Raw genomic sequence first — 14818 nt, 5'->3', positions numbered from 1 at the left:
TATATATAAATTTTAATATTATAAATATATATCTTCAAAATATCAGCTTTTGTGTTTAACAAAAGAAAAAGTGAGGATGAGAAAACTACAGAACTATTTGGGGGGGATGAACAATCACTTTAGAAAAGCAATATCTGGAGGAATTACACAGATTTGCAATGCCAACAACTGCAAATATTTGTTATTATGACCAACTGTCATTTTTTTATAAAAAATGAAAAGGACATTATATTTACTTGAAATTAGGAAGAAATGTTATCAAAATGTTAAAATAGAATAAAACTAAAAGTAATATATTCATGTAAATAAAGATACACTAAAGTGGTCTTTTAATTTGTATTCATAACTGTAGTTTGGTTAAAAAAAGAAAAAAAAAGAATTATGCACAGCTCTACTTTCTTTTTTTCTGTCAAAAGCAATATTACCATATTGTTATTTTTGAATCTTTAAAAAATGTATTCTAATGAAGTAAAAGTAGCTTAAAAGCATCCTAACATATAACATGCACAAGATATTATTAGAGTTTTCTAAAAAAAAAATATTAAGCAGCATAACTGTTTTTAACATTAATATTAATAGGAAATATTTCATAGTATAGTACTATGTACATAGTATAAGGACCGCGTGACACTGCAGGCCAAAGTAATGATGATGATAAAATTTCATCTTTGAATAAAAAAGCAAATGTAATTTTAAAGAATTTAAACAAAAAATGAACATTTTTTTTCTGTATTAATTGTCAAAATAGGAGTCAAACACAACTAATACTACTAACTCGAATCCTTTTTGTTTTATTTTTTATTCACTGCAAAAAATGTTTGGTTCCACACAGTTCCTTCATGTTGTCCCAATACAAATCAATCAGGTTACCTTGGTTGTTTTTGCAAATTTCAGTGGATTGAACATAAAACAATTAGGTTGTCCCAAAGGAAAGCTTAAAAATTGTGTTATTTCAGCTCATTTCTAATAAGCAGTCTGAACAAGCAGCCAAAATGATTTTTTGAGTGTACATCCATTACAAAAACATATCTCAACCAGCTGGTCAAGGTCAATATATATATATATATATATATATATATATATATATATATATATATATATATATATATATATATATATATATATATATATATATATATATATATATATATATATATATATATATATATATATATTTACACTGATGTTAAACACAAAGTGTTAATCTACAATATTCCTCTATATGTGATATGAAAATGATCTTACTGACTGTCAATTTATTCCATTAACTGGAATAATCTAACTCTCCTCGTAAAGTGCAGCACATGAAAAGAGCATCATTTACAAATAAACTTACATATGGTGAAGAGTCAAGGCTTTCTGTGTTCACCACCACCGGTGCTGGACTTGCCTGCAAACAAAACAAAACAAAACCATTCATTACCAATTACTCTAACATAAATCAATAACTCCACACACTGCTTTAAGCTCATAATCTACTGAAAACAACACGAAACAATCACATTTAATGGGAAAAAAAGATAAATAAAAAAATAAAAAGCAATAATAAAAAGCATCACTTACTCTTGGCATGCTGATACAGTATTACTCTGGCATTTATAAGAGATTAACAGCACAGCCTGTGTCCATACACAGCATAACATACTGCAGAATATGCAATAGAGTGGCATAACAAACCAGCGCAAACTTAATCCTTCGGCAAACATGTATCACACGCTTCACTTGCACAATTGCTTTTGAGGTACAAGTGCGCATCAGAGATATAGTGATATAGTGTGGCTTTCTCTCCGTAATCTCTCTAAGTCAAGAGGAGCATCGCTGAGGTGGGTGGAGTGAAAACATGATGGAAAAAACAGAAAAGACCTGTGACGCGGGTGCAGGAATGATGGCAGTGGTCTCGGCCAGGACGGGTGAGATTGGGATCACAGGGATTATGGGAGCGGAGGGAGGAGGAATGACATCTGCCTGCTAAACAATGACAGTGGAGGTCAAAGGTCAGGACAGACGACACACAGAAGCACGGATGCTTTTACGAATTTGTTTAAAAAATGCACATATGTAAATGTACAGTACGCATATATGAATGTACACAAACAATAATCAGCATATGAAATACATCACAACCTTTCATGAAAGCAAAATTTACAATACAAAAATGTATACAATAACAGACTACAAATACTGATGCATTTATTATATTACTTTTTTATTATTGATTTTAAAATTACAATTGTGATCCAATACTTTATATTTTGACTTATAAATTATGAAAAGTCCAAAATTATTCATACCCCTGGGTTATGAATAGTTTTGGCTTGACTGTATATAATTCATACAGATTTTTTAAAACAGACTAAAGACCAATAGAAAGGGGAATTAATGAAAATAGATTAGAATGTATATATTAGCAATATTTGCAGATATTTTCCTGTAAATTATAATTTTGTAATCTATTAATTTATAAATAATTGTAATTTATTGATTAATTATGATTTTTTACATTTGTACTTTTTGTACCAAAGTCTCTGTAAACAATAAAGATTAAAAAATCATCTATTCATTGATGAACAATAAATGTATATCTTATAAATATGCTTTATTACTCTTGTGCTTTTCATTCTGAGTGAACAAAATGTACATACATACATTATTTAACTAATTAATTTATGTATTTTTTACATAATAGTCTGAAGATTGGTCTAGTTCAGGGGTGCCTAAACTTTTTCTTATGAAGGGCCAAAAACCAAACTTGATTGAGGCTTGTAGGCTAAATGTAAATATAGTTTCTATGACTAATTTGCTAATTTATTTAATACTGTATAAACATGACTAGAAAACACTGCTTTATATTTACTAATACAGTATCATACACATATATTTTTACATTTTATAATAAACGTTATTACAGTGAATCAAAGCAATGTAATTTATAACAGAATTACACTAGTTGTTGGCTTGATTTGCTCACTGATGTCTTCTGCATAGTCCTTGAGTGACAGTATTTACAAATCAGATTCATTCACAACATTTAACTGAAACATTTAATTTCAGGGTCTTTTTTAGCTCAGCAAAAAAAAAAAAAAAAAAAAAAAAAACCCAAAGAAGTTAATTACATAATTAATTACGTCAAATTAGAAACGACAACCTCTGTGTTAAAGGCATTTGACCCAACTCTCTCCATCAGTCTCACTCTCCTCTCAAGTGGGATGGTGGTGGGCCAAATCAAAGGTTACAATGGGCTACCTGTGGCCTTCAGGCCCTACTTCGGGCATCTCTGGTCTAGATTTTGTGAACACAGACAAACAATAAACAAATAAAGTTTTATTTGATGTAAAAAATTATTTGATTTTCCTCGGGGAAAAAATTTTGTTGATCAGAGTAGAAAAATTCATTTAATTCTACATAAAACTAAACTATATTTTTATTTATTATCTATAAAAAAATAATCTATATTTATGTCTTCAAAAGGAAGACAAAACTTACAGCAGATCAGAGACTACAAAGCACTGAAGATTAACAATAGTTTAAGTTGAACATTTTATTTTCAGGTCTTTGATTAATTAAGTCAGACAAAAATATGAAATAATATACATTATAACTGGAAAATATTTGAGCAGCACCAGAGGGTTAAAAGAAGAGTTTATAATAAAAGATTTATCATCATTTATTTACATGATTTGTTCTCATTTAATTTATTTTTATTTATGCATGCATGTTTATTTTTGTTTTCAGTAAAGCACAAAAGTTATGAAAGAATTAATTAAATAAATTATAATTAAATAAATCACAAAACACTCAATACACTACAATGTTCACACTCAATAATGTATTATTTATCTTATTCTGTATACATTAGTAATAGCAAAGAAGCATTAAAAGAGTAAACAGTGACAGAATCTCCACCAGTGTACATGTCAGAAATGTGTGAAGTTATGTTGTGACTCAAGGACAAACATTTCTTAATTGTGAAAAATAAAGACAATGTTTTAAGATTCAACAGAGTTACATATTTAAAAAAAATGTTCCAGTCCAGCAATCAGCACCCTGAAGTGTAAGGAATGAGCTCTTTCTTTTAAATGTGAAATGAAGTGTCAAGATGTCAGTTTGTGAGTTTCCGTGAGGTTGGCATGTTTATTTCTGCAGATTTTGTACAAGTATGAAAGACTTCAGACAGACTACACTGCATCTGAACTTAGGAATACAATAATCAAGAAAAAACTTGGCAATATAGTTGTTTGCAAAATAAGATTAAATAAATAAATAAAAAAAGATGGATGTTTCCTTTCAAACAAATCTTTACAAATACAAAGAGCAAACCACAAGTAACACTTTTCCACAGCTTTCATGTAAAACAATACAATAAAAAATACAGATATTATGTCCACAAGTAAAAATTTCAGACACCAAAAAGAAAATTCTGAGGCAAAACCATAAATTCAAGATTAACTTGGCTGAAAACTGAAACTTAATTATTCGGGTTGATTATTTTTCCTTTTAGTTTACTTTAGGTTTATTTAGTAATCAAAAGTAAAACCTATTTGTATAAAACTATAATTTTAAATTTCTGAAGTTTTGTCCTAATTGTTTGCATTCAAACACACAATAAATAATAAAAATATTAATAGATCTGATATACATTAACACCAAATAGCACTTCTGACATTGTATTAATACATTTCCATAGCTGAAACACTGATAGTATATCTCTTAACATGTTCATACATTATTGATATAATTTATAGTAAAAAAGAGGAAAGGATAATCAGTTCAAATGTGCCTAATGTGATTCTAATGTGATTATAACCATTGACTTGTTATTGTATAAAGGAGCAACAATTTGACATTTTGTCAATTATATCACAACATTTACTAGAATAAATGTAGTATTTTTAGACTGGCTTGTATTTAAAGAAACAACAGCACAAAGCATATTGTAATTATTGGATAGCAGACCCTCTTAATGTTTATTGAAGTTTATTTCATGCATCAACAGAAAACAGCAGAGACTAAAAGAAAAATCATGAAATCTGTATATCAGTATCAATTAAAATCAAGAATTTGAGTCAACCTATCTGTGGAGTCCACAAAAGTCTAACACATTTCACTACTGTTAAACATCATTGTTTCAGTCAATGATTCCGGCCCTTCAGAACTAATTCAGCTCAAAAGTAAAAACATTTTAGTAGTTTGTGCATCCTTAGCATCTATTACTTTCTAATTGGTTCCCTTTTTTAGTTAAATTGCGGTACTACTATTCTCCCACTTGTGTATACAATTTAATGAACTAAACTTAATAAACCAAAAAAGTGCATATACCTAAAATTTGAGGCAATGAATTCTTAAATAATGGATACAATATCTATGTCCCATTCATTTCCTTACTAAGCATTTCATGCAAAGAATTATAATCAATAAATAGCAAATAAAGAAAAAATAAATACAAATCCAAGCCTTCAACTAAACCAAGCAACTCCACAATAAATCATTTAATTAAAAACGTGACTATAGTAGTTAATGCAAGTATAAGGAAATTAAGCAACTTCATACCCAATGACAATTCAAATATTGTGGACTATAAGCCTTTTTTGTCCAGAAAATTCCTCCCTTCTCTTCTCTTTGACACTACTAAGCTCCTATAATAAAATCATCACAAAATGCTTTTGCAATCCATTTCACCTCTTGTAATCTGGAGTTGGAGTGAAACCGGGTATTAATGAGAAATAATACAAAAACAGGCCAGGAGTTATAACATTATAAAACAATGAACTAAGTGGGAAATGAATTCAACTAAAAGACGTCCATTTTATTTAAATACACTTCAGATACTGTACCAATGCATCAACTGTCAGTTGGATTTAAGTTAATATAAACAGCTAGTCGATGTTTAGCTAGAATTACGTATGGAAAATGTTAACCTTCTAGTCAGGGCTAGGCGATTAGATGAAATGAAATTGCGAATGTGATTAAGCAAAGCTGTGATTGTCATGGGCGTTTTGTCAGGGAGGGAACATTTCTGTGAAATCTCCTCCTAAGGTCAGAGGGCATTCGAGTGCAGAAACTTCAAATCTCACAAGCACAATACCCAGGTAACACCCATAGCAGTTGCTGAATAAACAGACCTAAAGTCTCTTTAAAGTTTTCACCCTTCTAATGCATAAAAATACCATAATATGTTTGTAGATATTTAAGAAACATGCTAAGTGAACTGAAAAACAACGTTAAAGTCAGTTATTCTCCTTTAAAAATGTGTATAATGTGTATCTGTCTGTTTTGGTCTGTGTAACCCACCGTCAGTTTACCCAATTTTTTTGGGCAGCCTGGGTTGCCTTGGTGGAAAACACAGCGTAAACCTCAATGTATGCAGGCGCAGACAAAAATGTGACTTCCGAACAGTAGCAGCGTCCTAAATGAGATACAAATTCTTTTTAAAAATCTGGTTATAAAAACCTGCATAAGGTGGCTTTTAATTAGCAAATAATATAAATATTACAAAAGTTAACATAAGCTTAGCAGGTTACATTTGTAAAGCTCGATGTTCAGGCACCGCTACATGGGGAAAAGTAAGAATGACTCTAAAGACCCAGGCAGTTTTGGGGCCCCCAGAGATACTGTTAGGGGCCCACCAGAACCCCCTCTACCCTCTGCTCTTTACTGTACTCTGCGACACATCCCCCCAGCTACCGCTTTTGACACCTACGAAATGTTGTTATAGGGCCTGTACCAGCCAGCAGGACCGCTGCTGTTGCCGTTGTCAATCTGGCAACCTGTGGTTGTTTTAAGCCACAATCGTACTAAAGTTTGCATGCGAAATTCTGATGGAAAATGCTGCCAAAAAGGGGGTAAAACAAGACGATGTGACACTGATAAAATGAATAAATAAACCTCAGCATTCACATGCTTATAAATGGAAGTCAACTGAGTGTGACTGCCACTTTATTCATCATCAGAGGGGCTGGGCGAAAAAAAAAAAAACCTGTCCAATAAAGTTTAAATTTTATACAATACCTAGGTCAAAGTAGTCAATCATACATACTGCATTTTTACCTGCTTTCACTGATTCAACATACAACTACTGAATCATAAGATTTATTTCAAACACTCGACTGAAGTTTTGAAGTGAGTTTGAAATAAAAATATACTATTAAATGTAGTATTTTCACATGCTTTCAGATGCAGCAGCATATACTAAACAGATAATTCACTGAGAAGACAAACAAATGGCCCGTTTCCACCGAGTGTTAGTTCGGTATGATTTTATGGCCGTTTCCATTGTCAAAAGGTACCTAAAAGCGAACCGTACCATACTACTTTTTGGGTACCCTTTGCAAAGGGTACCTAGCACAACAAAAGGGTACCAAAAGGCGGAGCTAGACGCACAGCTGAACGCTATTGGTTTATAATAGGCAATTAGATACGTCAATCGCTCACGGACAAGCCAGAATGAAAACAAAGGAACCGCCATGTTTTAAATACACAGCCAAGACATTATTCATTCATTCATTCATTTTCTTTTCAGCTTACCACAGGTGACCACAGTGGAATGAACCACCAACTTATCCAGCACGTTTTTACACAGCGGATGCCCTTCCAGCCGGAACCCATCTCTGGGAAACATTCACACACACTAATTCACACTCATACACTATGGACAATTTAGCCTACCCAATTCACCTGTACCGCATGTCTTTGGACTGTGGGGGAAACCGGTGTACTCGGAGGAAACCCATGCGAACGCAGGGAGAACATGCAAACTCCACAAAGAAACACCAACTGACCCAGCCGAGGCTCGAACCAGCGACTTTCCTGCTGTGAGGCGACAGCACTACCTATTGCTCCACTGCGTCGCCAGCGAGACATTACACCATAATAATATATACATATAATAACAAGCCATGGTCAACAAGAACTTAAAGCCAAGAAGAAGAGCAAATTCTACTTTATGCCCCATAGTTTTTTAGAGGGCTGTCTACAGCGCAAACAATTTCGCTTTCATGCTTGTGGTTGCTGTGCATCTATATTTGAAATAACAAACTTCTTGAGCTCATGATAATAAAGTGCGTGTGTTTATTCAAGTGCTTCACTCGATCCTGTCAGAAATGAACAAATGTGAAACTGACGCACAAAAACAAAGGAGAAGCCAGAAAAAACAAAGGAGCAAATGATTTTTTTCAGCAAATATGAACAAACTGCCATGTTTAACTATTGTCATCACCTTTTGGACTGTTATGAACTCAGAATGACGGAATTTCTTTCTATCAGAGCTTACATGTGCTGGTAAAGATTAAAGATCAGATGAGAGGTTTGCACTGACTCTGGGCTATATGTTGTATATTGTTTTTGAACCCAAATAAAGACTAAATGTCTGTTTTGTGTAGTTCTTCTATAATTGGTAACATATCAGAGACTGCAATTTATTTTATATAATTGCAGACATTACAGCAAGCTATTTCGCATCATTGATCTGCAGTTATAATCAAATCCTGTTCATAATAAGGTTAACATTTATACACAAGTATATATGTCTATAAAGCATTTGTTTTGTGAGAAGTGCTTCTCATATAATATGTAAACAACCCGTACATCTTTACTTTGATATTTCCTTGAGCGAGAATGACGTTGTCTAAAACTTTCTGACCATTGGTACCCTTTTAGCAGTGGAAACCCAAGCCTGATAAAGGTGAGCCATACCGACCCATACTGTACCACTCAGCGAAAACAGGCCAAAACAGCTGTCAAAGAATGATTATCTCGATTTCATTATTGTCCGATCGACTTCGATGTTGAACACGATTTTGCATGGCTTGTCACTGTACTACGGTTACCTCCATCTAAAAGCACATCCTATAGGTTTACTAGAACCGGCTTTACTGACAACATGCAAATGAATAATCATCTTCAAATATTAGTCTACTTAAAGTTTTTCACAATATTTTCATAGTCAAAGAAAAAAAAAAAAACTCAAATCAAATCAGTCATATTGAATGTATATTCAGTATAGAGCCAGAACTATGTGGACTTGCACGCTGTTGTGGGACAGGATCTGACGCAAGCAGATATATCTCTGGGAGTTCAGCAGATTCACGCTCTACAGGAGCAGGAGTGAGCTTTGCCATGCTGTCAGTGAGGAGACATCCGCTATAACTGGCCCTCAGTCTGTGTCAGCGTTCCCAAACAAAAGCCATCTGATCCACGGCCGCTTGTCCAAGCACCAAACACACAGCCAGAGGAGACGGATATACAGTTACAACAGTCCAGTTCACCCATCAGAAACACACACACACACACATCACTACAACTGCTAATTAGAAGAGGCTTCCATTTCACCAAGCCTCACACTCAGGGTTATGGCAGAGACTTGAGACTATATGGTATGAGCTAGAGTACTGTGTTTGAATATTTCAGAGTCAACAGCAATTTAACCACGTTTTACATCACAGCATGCTGTCCTGCGAGTCTAAAATGAGTGGTGTAACTTATATAAGGCTCTATTTACACTGCGTGCTGTTATGGAGTTGGTACAGTAGTCATGGCCTGTGATTTCAGAGTTAAAATTAGAATCAATCATTAGCATTGATCAGAGAGACTGGTTTAGAGTTATGCTGCCAGCAATGTCTCAAATGAATAACATCCCAGAATATGAATCATTTTTAATACTGCGTAATATTTTAACATTTTTAAAAAGGCATTTTAATTATATAGTGCACTCATTTTACTATGATACAGATCGTATCGGTGATAAAAGTGTGTGCAGTATTTTAAGCAAGTTACTATTTAGCATTTGTACAAATGAAGAGTTCAGATGCAGTGCCATCTGAAATGTTATTCAAATAATAGCATTTTTCCAGGTTCCTATATGTCTTGATTCAGTAATTTCACTTTTATGCCAAACAATAGGTTATTTTCATCACTTTTAACATGAAATAACTGAACATAAACATAAGACGCTGAAAATTCCAGATGGCACTCAAAAGGTCTTTGCATCTGAACTCTTAAATTAATCTCATTTTTGACAGCTTCTTAAATGTACTAGCTTAAATTGCAATCAAATATTTGCAGTTTGTGGTCTGTATGTAAAAAAAAAAACACATTCAAGAAATTAATAATCAACTTAATACTTAACTTCCATTAATACTCAACTAACAATTAATACTCAACTTTAATAAAGTGTTCCATGATATTTTCATAGTCAAAATAACTCTAAAGTGATATTCAATTTAACTACAAAATACAGTCTGGCATTGGTTGTTTGGTAATGTTTCATAAAAAAAAAAAGTCTCTTTTGCTCACCAAAGTTGTATTTATTTGACAAAAAAAAGAGAGCAAAAACAATTATTTTGCCTGTCCATTAATTTCCAAACATAACACATGGATGTGATGTACAGTACATCCCCTGACACATGCAACAACACACTTTTAGGGCCTGCATGGTCAACAATAAATCTTACAAATACGCCTACTTCTACTTACAAATATTCACCTACTAAAAAAAGTAATACGCAACATTAGCTGAGAGCCGAACCACCAAACACAAGCCCCAGCTTCCTCCCATCTCTTACTAAGACATATATTTCCCACATACCTTTTCCAATGAAAACGTGCCCCAAGAATTGGCAAGCCACAAGGCACTGGAAGAAGCTCGGACTTTAGCTGTGCTTTTAGTGGGGCTCTTTTTCACGCTGTCCCGTAGGTTGGTGAACTTCCCTCTGCTCTTGGTGGAGGCCGGAAGGGTGCATGAGCTGTACTGCGGAGCCCTGAGAGTCTCCACTGGAGTCTGCTGGAGGTTGAGCAGAGTGGGCTGAGACAGGTGGGATGACGGTACTGGAGGCTGCTGCTGGTGGAGGTGATGGTGGAAGTGGTGATGGAACTGCGGATGCAATTGCCTTGGCGTCTGGGTCGGCGTACCGTGCACGTGTCCGACCCTCTGTTGCATTCTGGGATGGTTGCAGTTGGCCACCTCAGTCACCCTGGTCCGACAGTCCATGTAAGTACCGCAGCAGTGATCATGGTTGTTGCAATAGGCGGTCATCCTTTTCCAACTGAGAAAGTCTTTGGAGCAGACCGGCAGGTGGACGCCAGGTGAAATGAGGGAGAACGCAGGACGAAGAGCGATGAGAGGACACGTCGTGGTCGTAAATCTGGTCCTTTTCCACTCTTCTGCCAGCCTCTCTCTCTCTTTCTGCCTCAGCCGCTCTCATCCCCCCGCTCTCGCTCGCCAATTAATGAGCTCCAATGGGCACTGCACATGACAGCACACAGCCTCTTCTGCAGGCATGAATAATCAATGCTCCATTCTTGATTTCAACATCAGCGTCCGGACGCTCTACGCTAGACTTTGCACCTAACCCTACGTTTGAGATTCATGAGGCTTTTTGTAGCCTGATTCGCTTTTTCAAGCATTAACACGGGTCATGAAGTGAGGGGTCACAGCGGATAAACCGCAATCTCTATTAGACGCTTAGCGTGAGGGAGGGCGAACGGGCCGATGTGGTGTTTTCAGCGCATACAATGGTGGAGCTGACCTTATTTTACAACTGTTATCCATAACTAATCTCCATTTGTACTGAGGATCTTTTACACCGTCCTGTGCTATTTAATGTGAGCCTTTCACTGCTCACAGTTGGACAGTGGTTGTGCATTTGAGCCCATAAGAGTTACCATAAAACCTTACTTAAAGGGGACCCCCTATTTGCTCATTTTTACAAGATGTAAAATAAATCTCTGATGTCCCAAGAGTGTGTATGTGCAGTTTCAGCTTAACATAGCCAACAAATAATGTTTTATTTCCTAATAAATCTGCCTCTTTTAGGCTTTTATTAAAACTGTGCCATTTTTGGTGACTGTTGCTTTAAATCCAAATAAGATTGTGCTTCCAGAAGACTTTTCAAAAGAGGGGGAGCTACAAACATACAGTGCACCTGGAAAGTATTCATAGCGCTTCATTTTTTTCACATTTATTATATTATAGCCTTATTCCAAAATGAATTAAATTGATTTATTTCCTCCAAATTCTACACACATCACCCCATAATGACAATGTGAAAAAAAGATTTTTTGAAATTGTAGCAAATTTATTAAAAGTAAAAAACCTGAAAACTCACATGTACATAAGTATTCATAGCCTTTGCTCAATACTTTGTTGAAGCACCTTTGGCAGTAAATACAGCCTCAAGTATTTTTGAATATGATGCCACAAGCTTGGCACACCTGTCTTTGGGAATTTTTGCCCATTCCGCTTTGCACTACCTCTCAAGCTCTATCAGGTTGGAAGGTATTAGCCTAGTGATGAGCGGTGCCTGGTTTTCTCCAAACGTAACGCCTGGTAATCTAAGAGTCCTTCAGATGCCTTTTGGCAAATTCCAGGCGAGGAGTACTGGTCGTACTGGTCGTCTGACCACTCTACCATACAGTCCTGATTGGTGGATTGCTGCACAGATGGTTGTTCTTCTGTAAGGTTCTCTCTCCACAGAAAAACGCTGGAACTTAGACAGAGTGAACGTCGGGTTATTGATCACCTGCCTGACTAAGGCCCTTCTCCCTCGATCACTCAGCTTAGATTCCTGGTGGTTCCAAACATCTTCCACTTACAGATGCTGGAGGCCACTGTGCTCACTAGAACTTTCAAAGCAGCAGAAAATTTTCTGGAACCTTCCCCAGCCTTGTCCCTCGAGACAATCCTGTTTCGGAGCTCTATAGACAATTCCTTTGTCTTCATGCTTGGTTTGTGCTTTGACGTACTGTCAACCCTGAGACCTTTTATAGGCAGGTGTATGCCTTTTCAAATCATGTCCAATCAACTGAATTTACCACAGATTAACTCAAATTAAGCTGCTGAAACATCTCAAGAATTATCAGTGGTAACAGAATGTACCTGAGCTCAATTTAGAGCTTCACGGCTGTGAATACTACAATATGTACAAGTGATTTTTCAGCTTTTTTATTTTTAACAAATATGCATCACTTTTTTCACATTGTCATCATGGGGTATTGTGTGTAGAATTTTGAGGAAATAAATTAATTTAATCCATTTTGGAATAAGGCTCTAACAAAACAAAAACAAAGTATGGGAAAAGAGAGGAGCTATGAATACTTTTCAGATGCACTGTATATGCATTAGCATAGCCCCCTCTGATGACATGTACAAAGAGAGAATGTCAATCGAAGTGTTCCTGCACACTGTTTATATAAAATGTGATGACAAAATTTTTAAATAAAAAATGTGTACCACTAGAAGCTGGCTATATTCACACAACTGTTTAAAACCCCTTATAAAAGTGATTTTTGCACTTTCTCCTTTAACTATGACAGCATTCTACACTACTCTCATATCGAAATTGCTGGAATGTTCCACAATTTGGACTGTTTTGGCGTTTTATCCTCTATTCTTTATATGTTAAGTTGCTTTGACACAATCTACACAGTAAAAAGCCACATATGGAAATAAAAATGAAACTCAAATTGAACTCATTGTAGGTTATACAGTAGAGTATGTGTTGAATCTGGAGTCAAATAATATGCTTTATAATATAGAGTTTTATTTTATTTAAGCGGTTTCTAATTAAATATAAGCAAAGATTATCATCCTCAATCCTGCTATCATTAGTGCAGTGAATCTACATGTCGTTTTCATTGTCCAATTAAATGAACGGACGCTTCAGGGTCTGAAGAGTGTGTGGACTGTGATGAGAGAGGCACTTCTGCATTGGGATTGGACAGTAGTGAATGTGTCGTTTCCTGTTGACTGCACCTTTTAATGTCCCCTGTCCTGTTTCTTATGAGGCTGTGGGTGAAAAAGAGGGAGGAGGACAAGGAGGCAATGCATGGAAAAGCAAAGCTTGCCTGAGGCTTTTGAAAGCATGCCACCAATGAATGGACATTAATAGGAATTTATTTATATCTTCACTATCGTATTTGATCCGTTTAATGAGTCCTTGTTAAATTAAAGTATGCATATCTTCAGAGAAAAAAAAAAATAATTAAATATATATATATATATATATATATATATATATATATATATATATATTTATATATATATATATATATATATATATATATATATATGATTAAGAAATATTATATATTTAATTTTTATAATTATACATAATTCTAAATTCTAATTTAACCTAAATAAATTCTGTATTAATGAATATGTCAATTGTGAAACTGCAGGCTACATGCATTTTTGTGCTTGTAATGTTCATATGCTCAAAATGTCACATGCTAAATGTTATATGCTGTATCAATTTTACACAATAGCACTATAACCATTAATAAAAATGAATAATATAACACATATTTAGATCTGGGGTTGATAAAGGTGTGTTTACTGAGTATATTGGAGTACATAAGCAAAAATTAACCCTTTCAAAAAAAAAAATATAATTAAATTAAAATAAATAAAATAATCTGATGTGCTACACACAATACAATACTTAGTGGTCATATTGATTAGTTTCATATGAAATCCACAGACGCACCTCCCGTTGTACAGCAGATGGCTCCATACACACAGACAAGCTCAGGTTGGAGGAAAACAAACAAGGCCACACACATCAACAGGGAGATATTCATTCCTCTGAGTGGCGCCATACAGTCTGTTAATTAGCATGTTATCAGAGAACCACTAATGCACGAGACAGTTAAAGTTGAAGAAAAGAAATGCAACAAAATTCGAACAACAAACACTGATAACAGTGAAGGAAATACGTTATTATTGATGTCTGCAGTGTCCATGTTTGTAGTTATTTAATTATTATACATGTACTGAGTAATATTAATTAGCAATAGCATGGACTTGCAATAATGCAAAATTGACAGC

The 14818-nt window shown here is 34.7% G+C and overlaps 1 protein-coding gene and 1 long non-coding RNA gene across 52 annotated transcripts in view; one reads left to right on the top strand and one right to left on the bottom strand.

The window, feature by feature from the left end:
• LOC147836384 (uncharacterized) overlaps positions 1-8364 on the top strand; it is a 76743-nt gene extending 68379 nt beyond the window's left edge. For 2 of the 3 annotated variants that reach the window (XR_015493781.1, XR_015493782.1), the window contains one exon: positions 7517-8364. This is a non-coding gene — a long non-coding RNA (uncharacterized LOC147836384). Of the gene's footprint in view, positions 1-1803; positions 1995-7516 lie in introns of all 3 variants that reach the window. The other variant, XR_015493779.1, reaches the window with a different exon arrangement.
• Positions 1-14818, bottom strand: part of dlg1a (discs large MAGUK scaffold protein 1a) — a 220470-nt gene that overhangs the window by 79903 nt on the left and 125749 nt on the right. For 28 of the 49 annotated variants that reach the window (XR_015492471.1, NM_001442056.1, XM_087254847.1 and 25 more), the window contains 1 exon segment: positions 1337-1390. Coding sequence is in view for 47 of the 49 variants with exons in the window: in NM_001442056.1 (NP_001428985.1) it covers positions 1337-1390 (54 nt within the window). In the remaining 2 variants the exon portion in view is untranslated. 49 annotated transcript variants of the gene reach the window in all.

Source organism: Danio rerio, chromosome 6, assembly GCF_052040795.2.
Source record: "Danio rerio strain M-AB ecotype USA chromosome 6, GRCz13ab, whole genome shotgun sequence".
In the NCBI taxonomy this organism is placed as follows: Eukaryota; Metazoa; Chordata; class Actinopteri; order Cypriniformes; family Danionidae; genus Danio; species Danio rerio.
The sequence above is the reverse complement of the archived record's forward strand: the minus strand, read 5'-3'. Positions and strand labels throughout refer to the sequence as shown.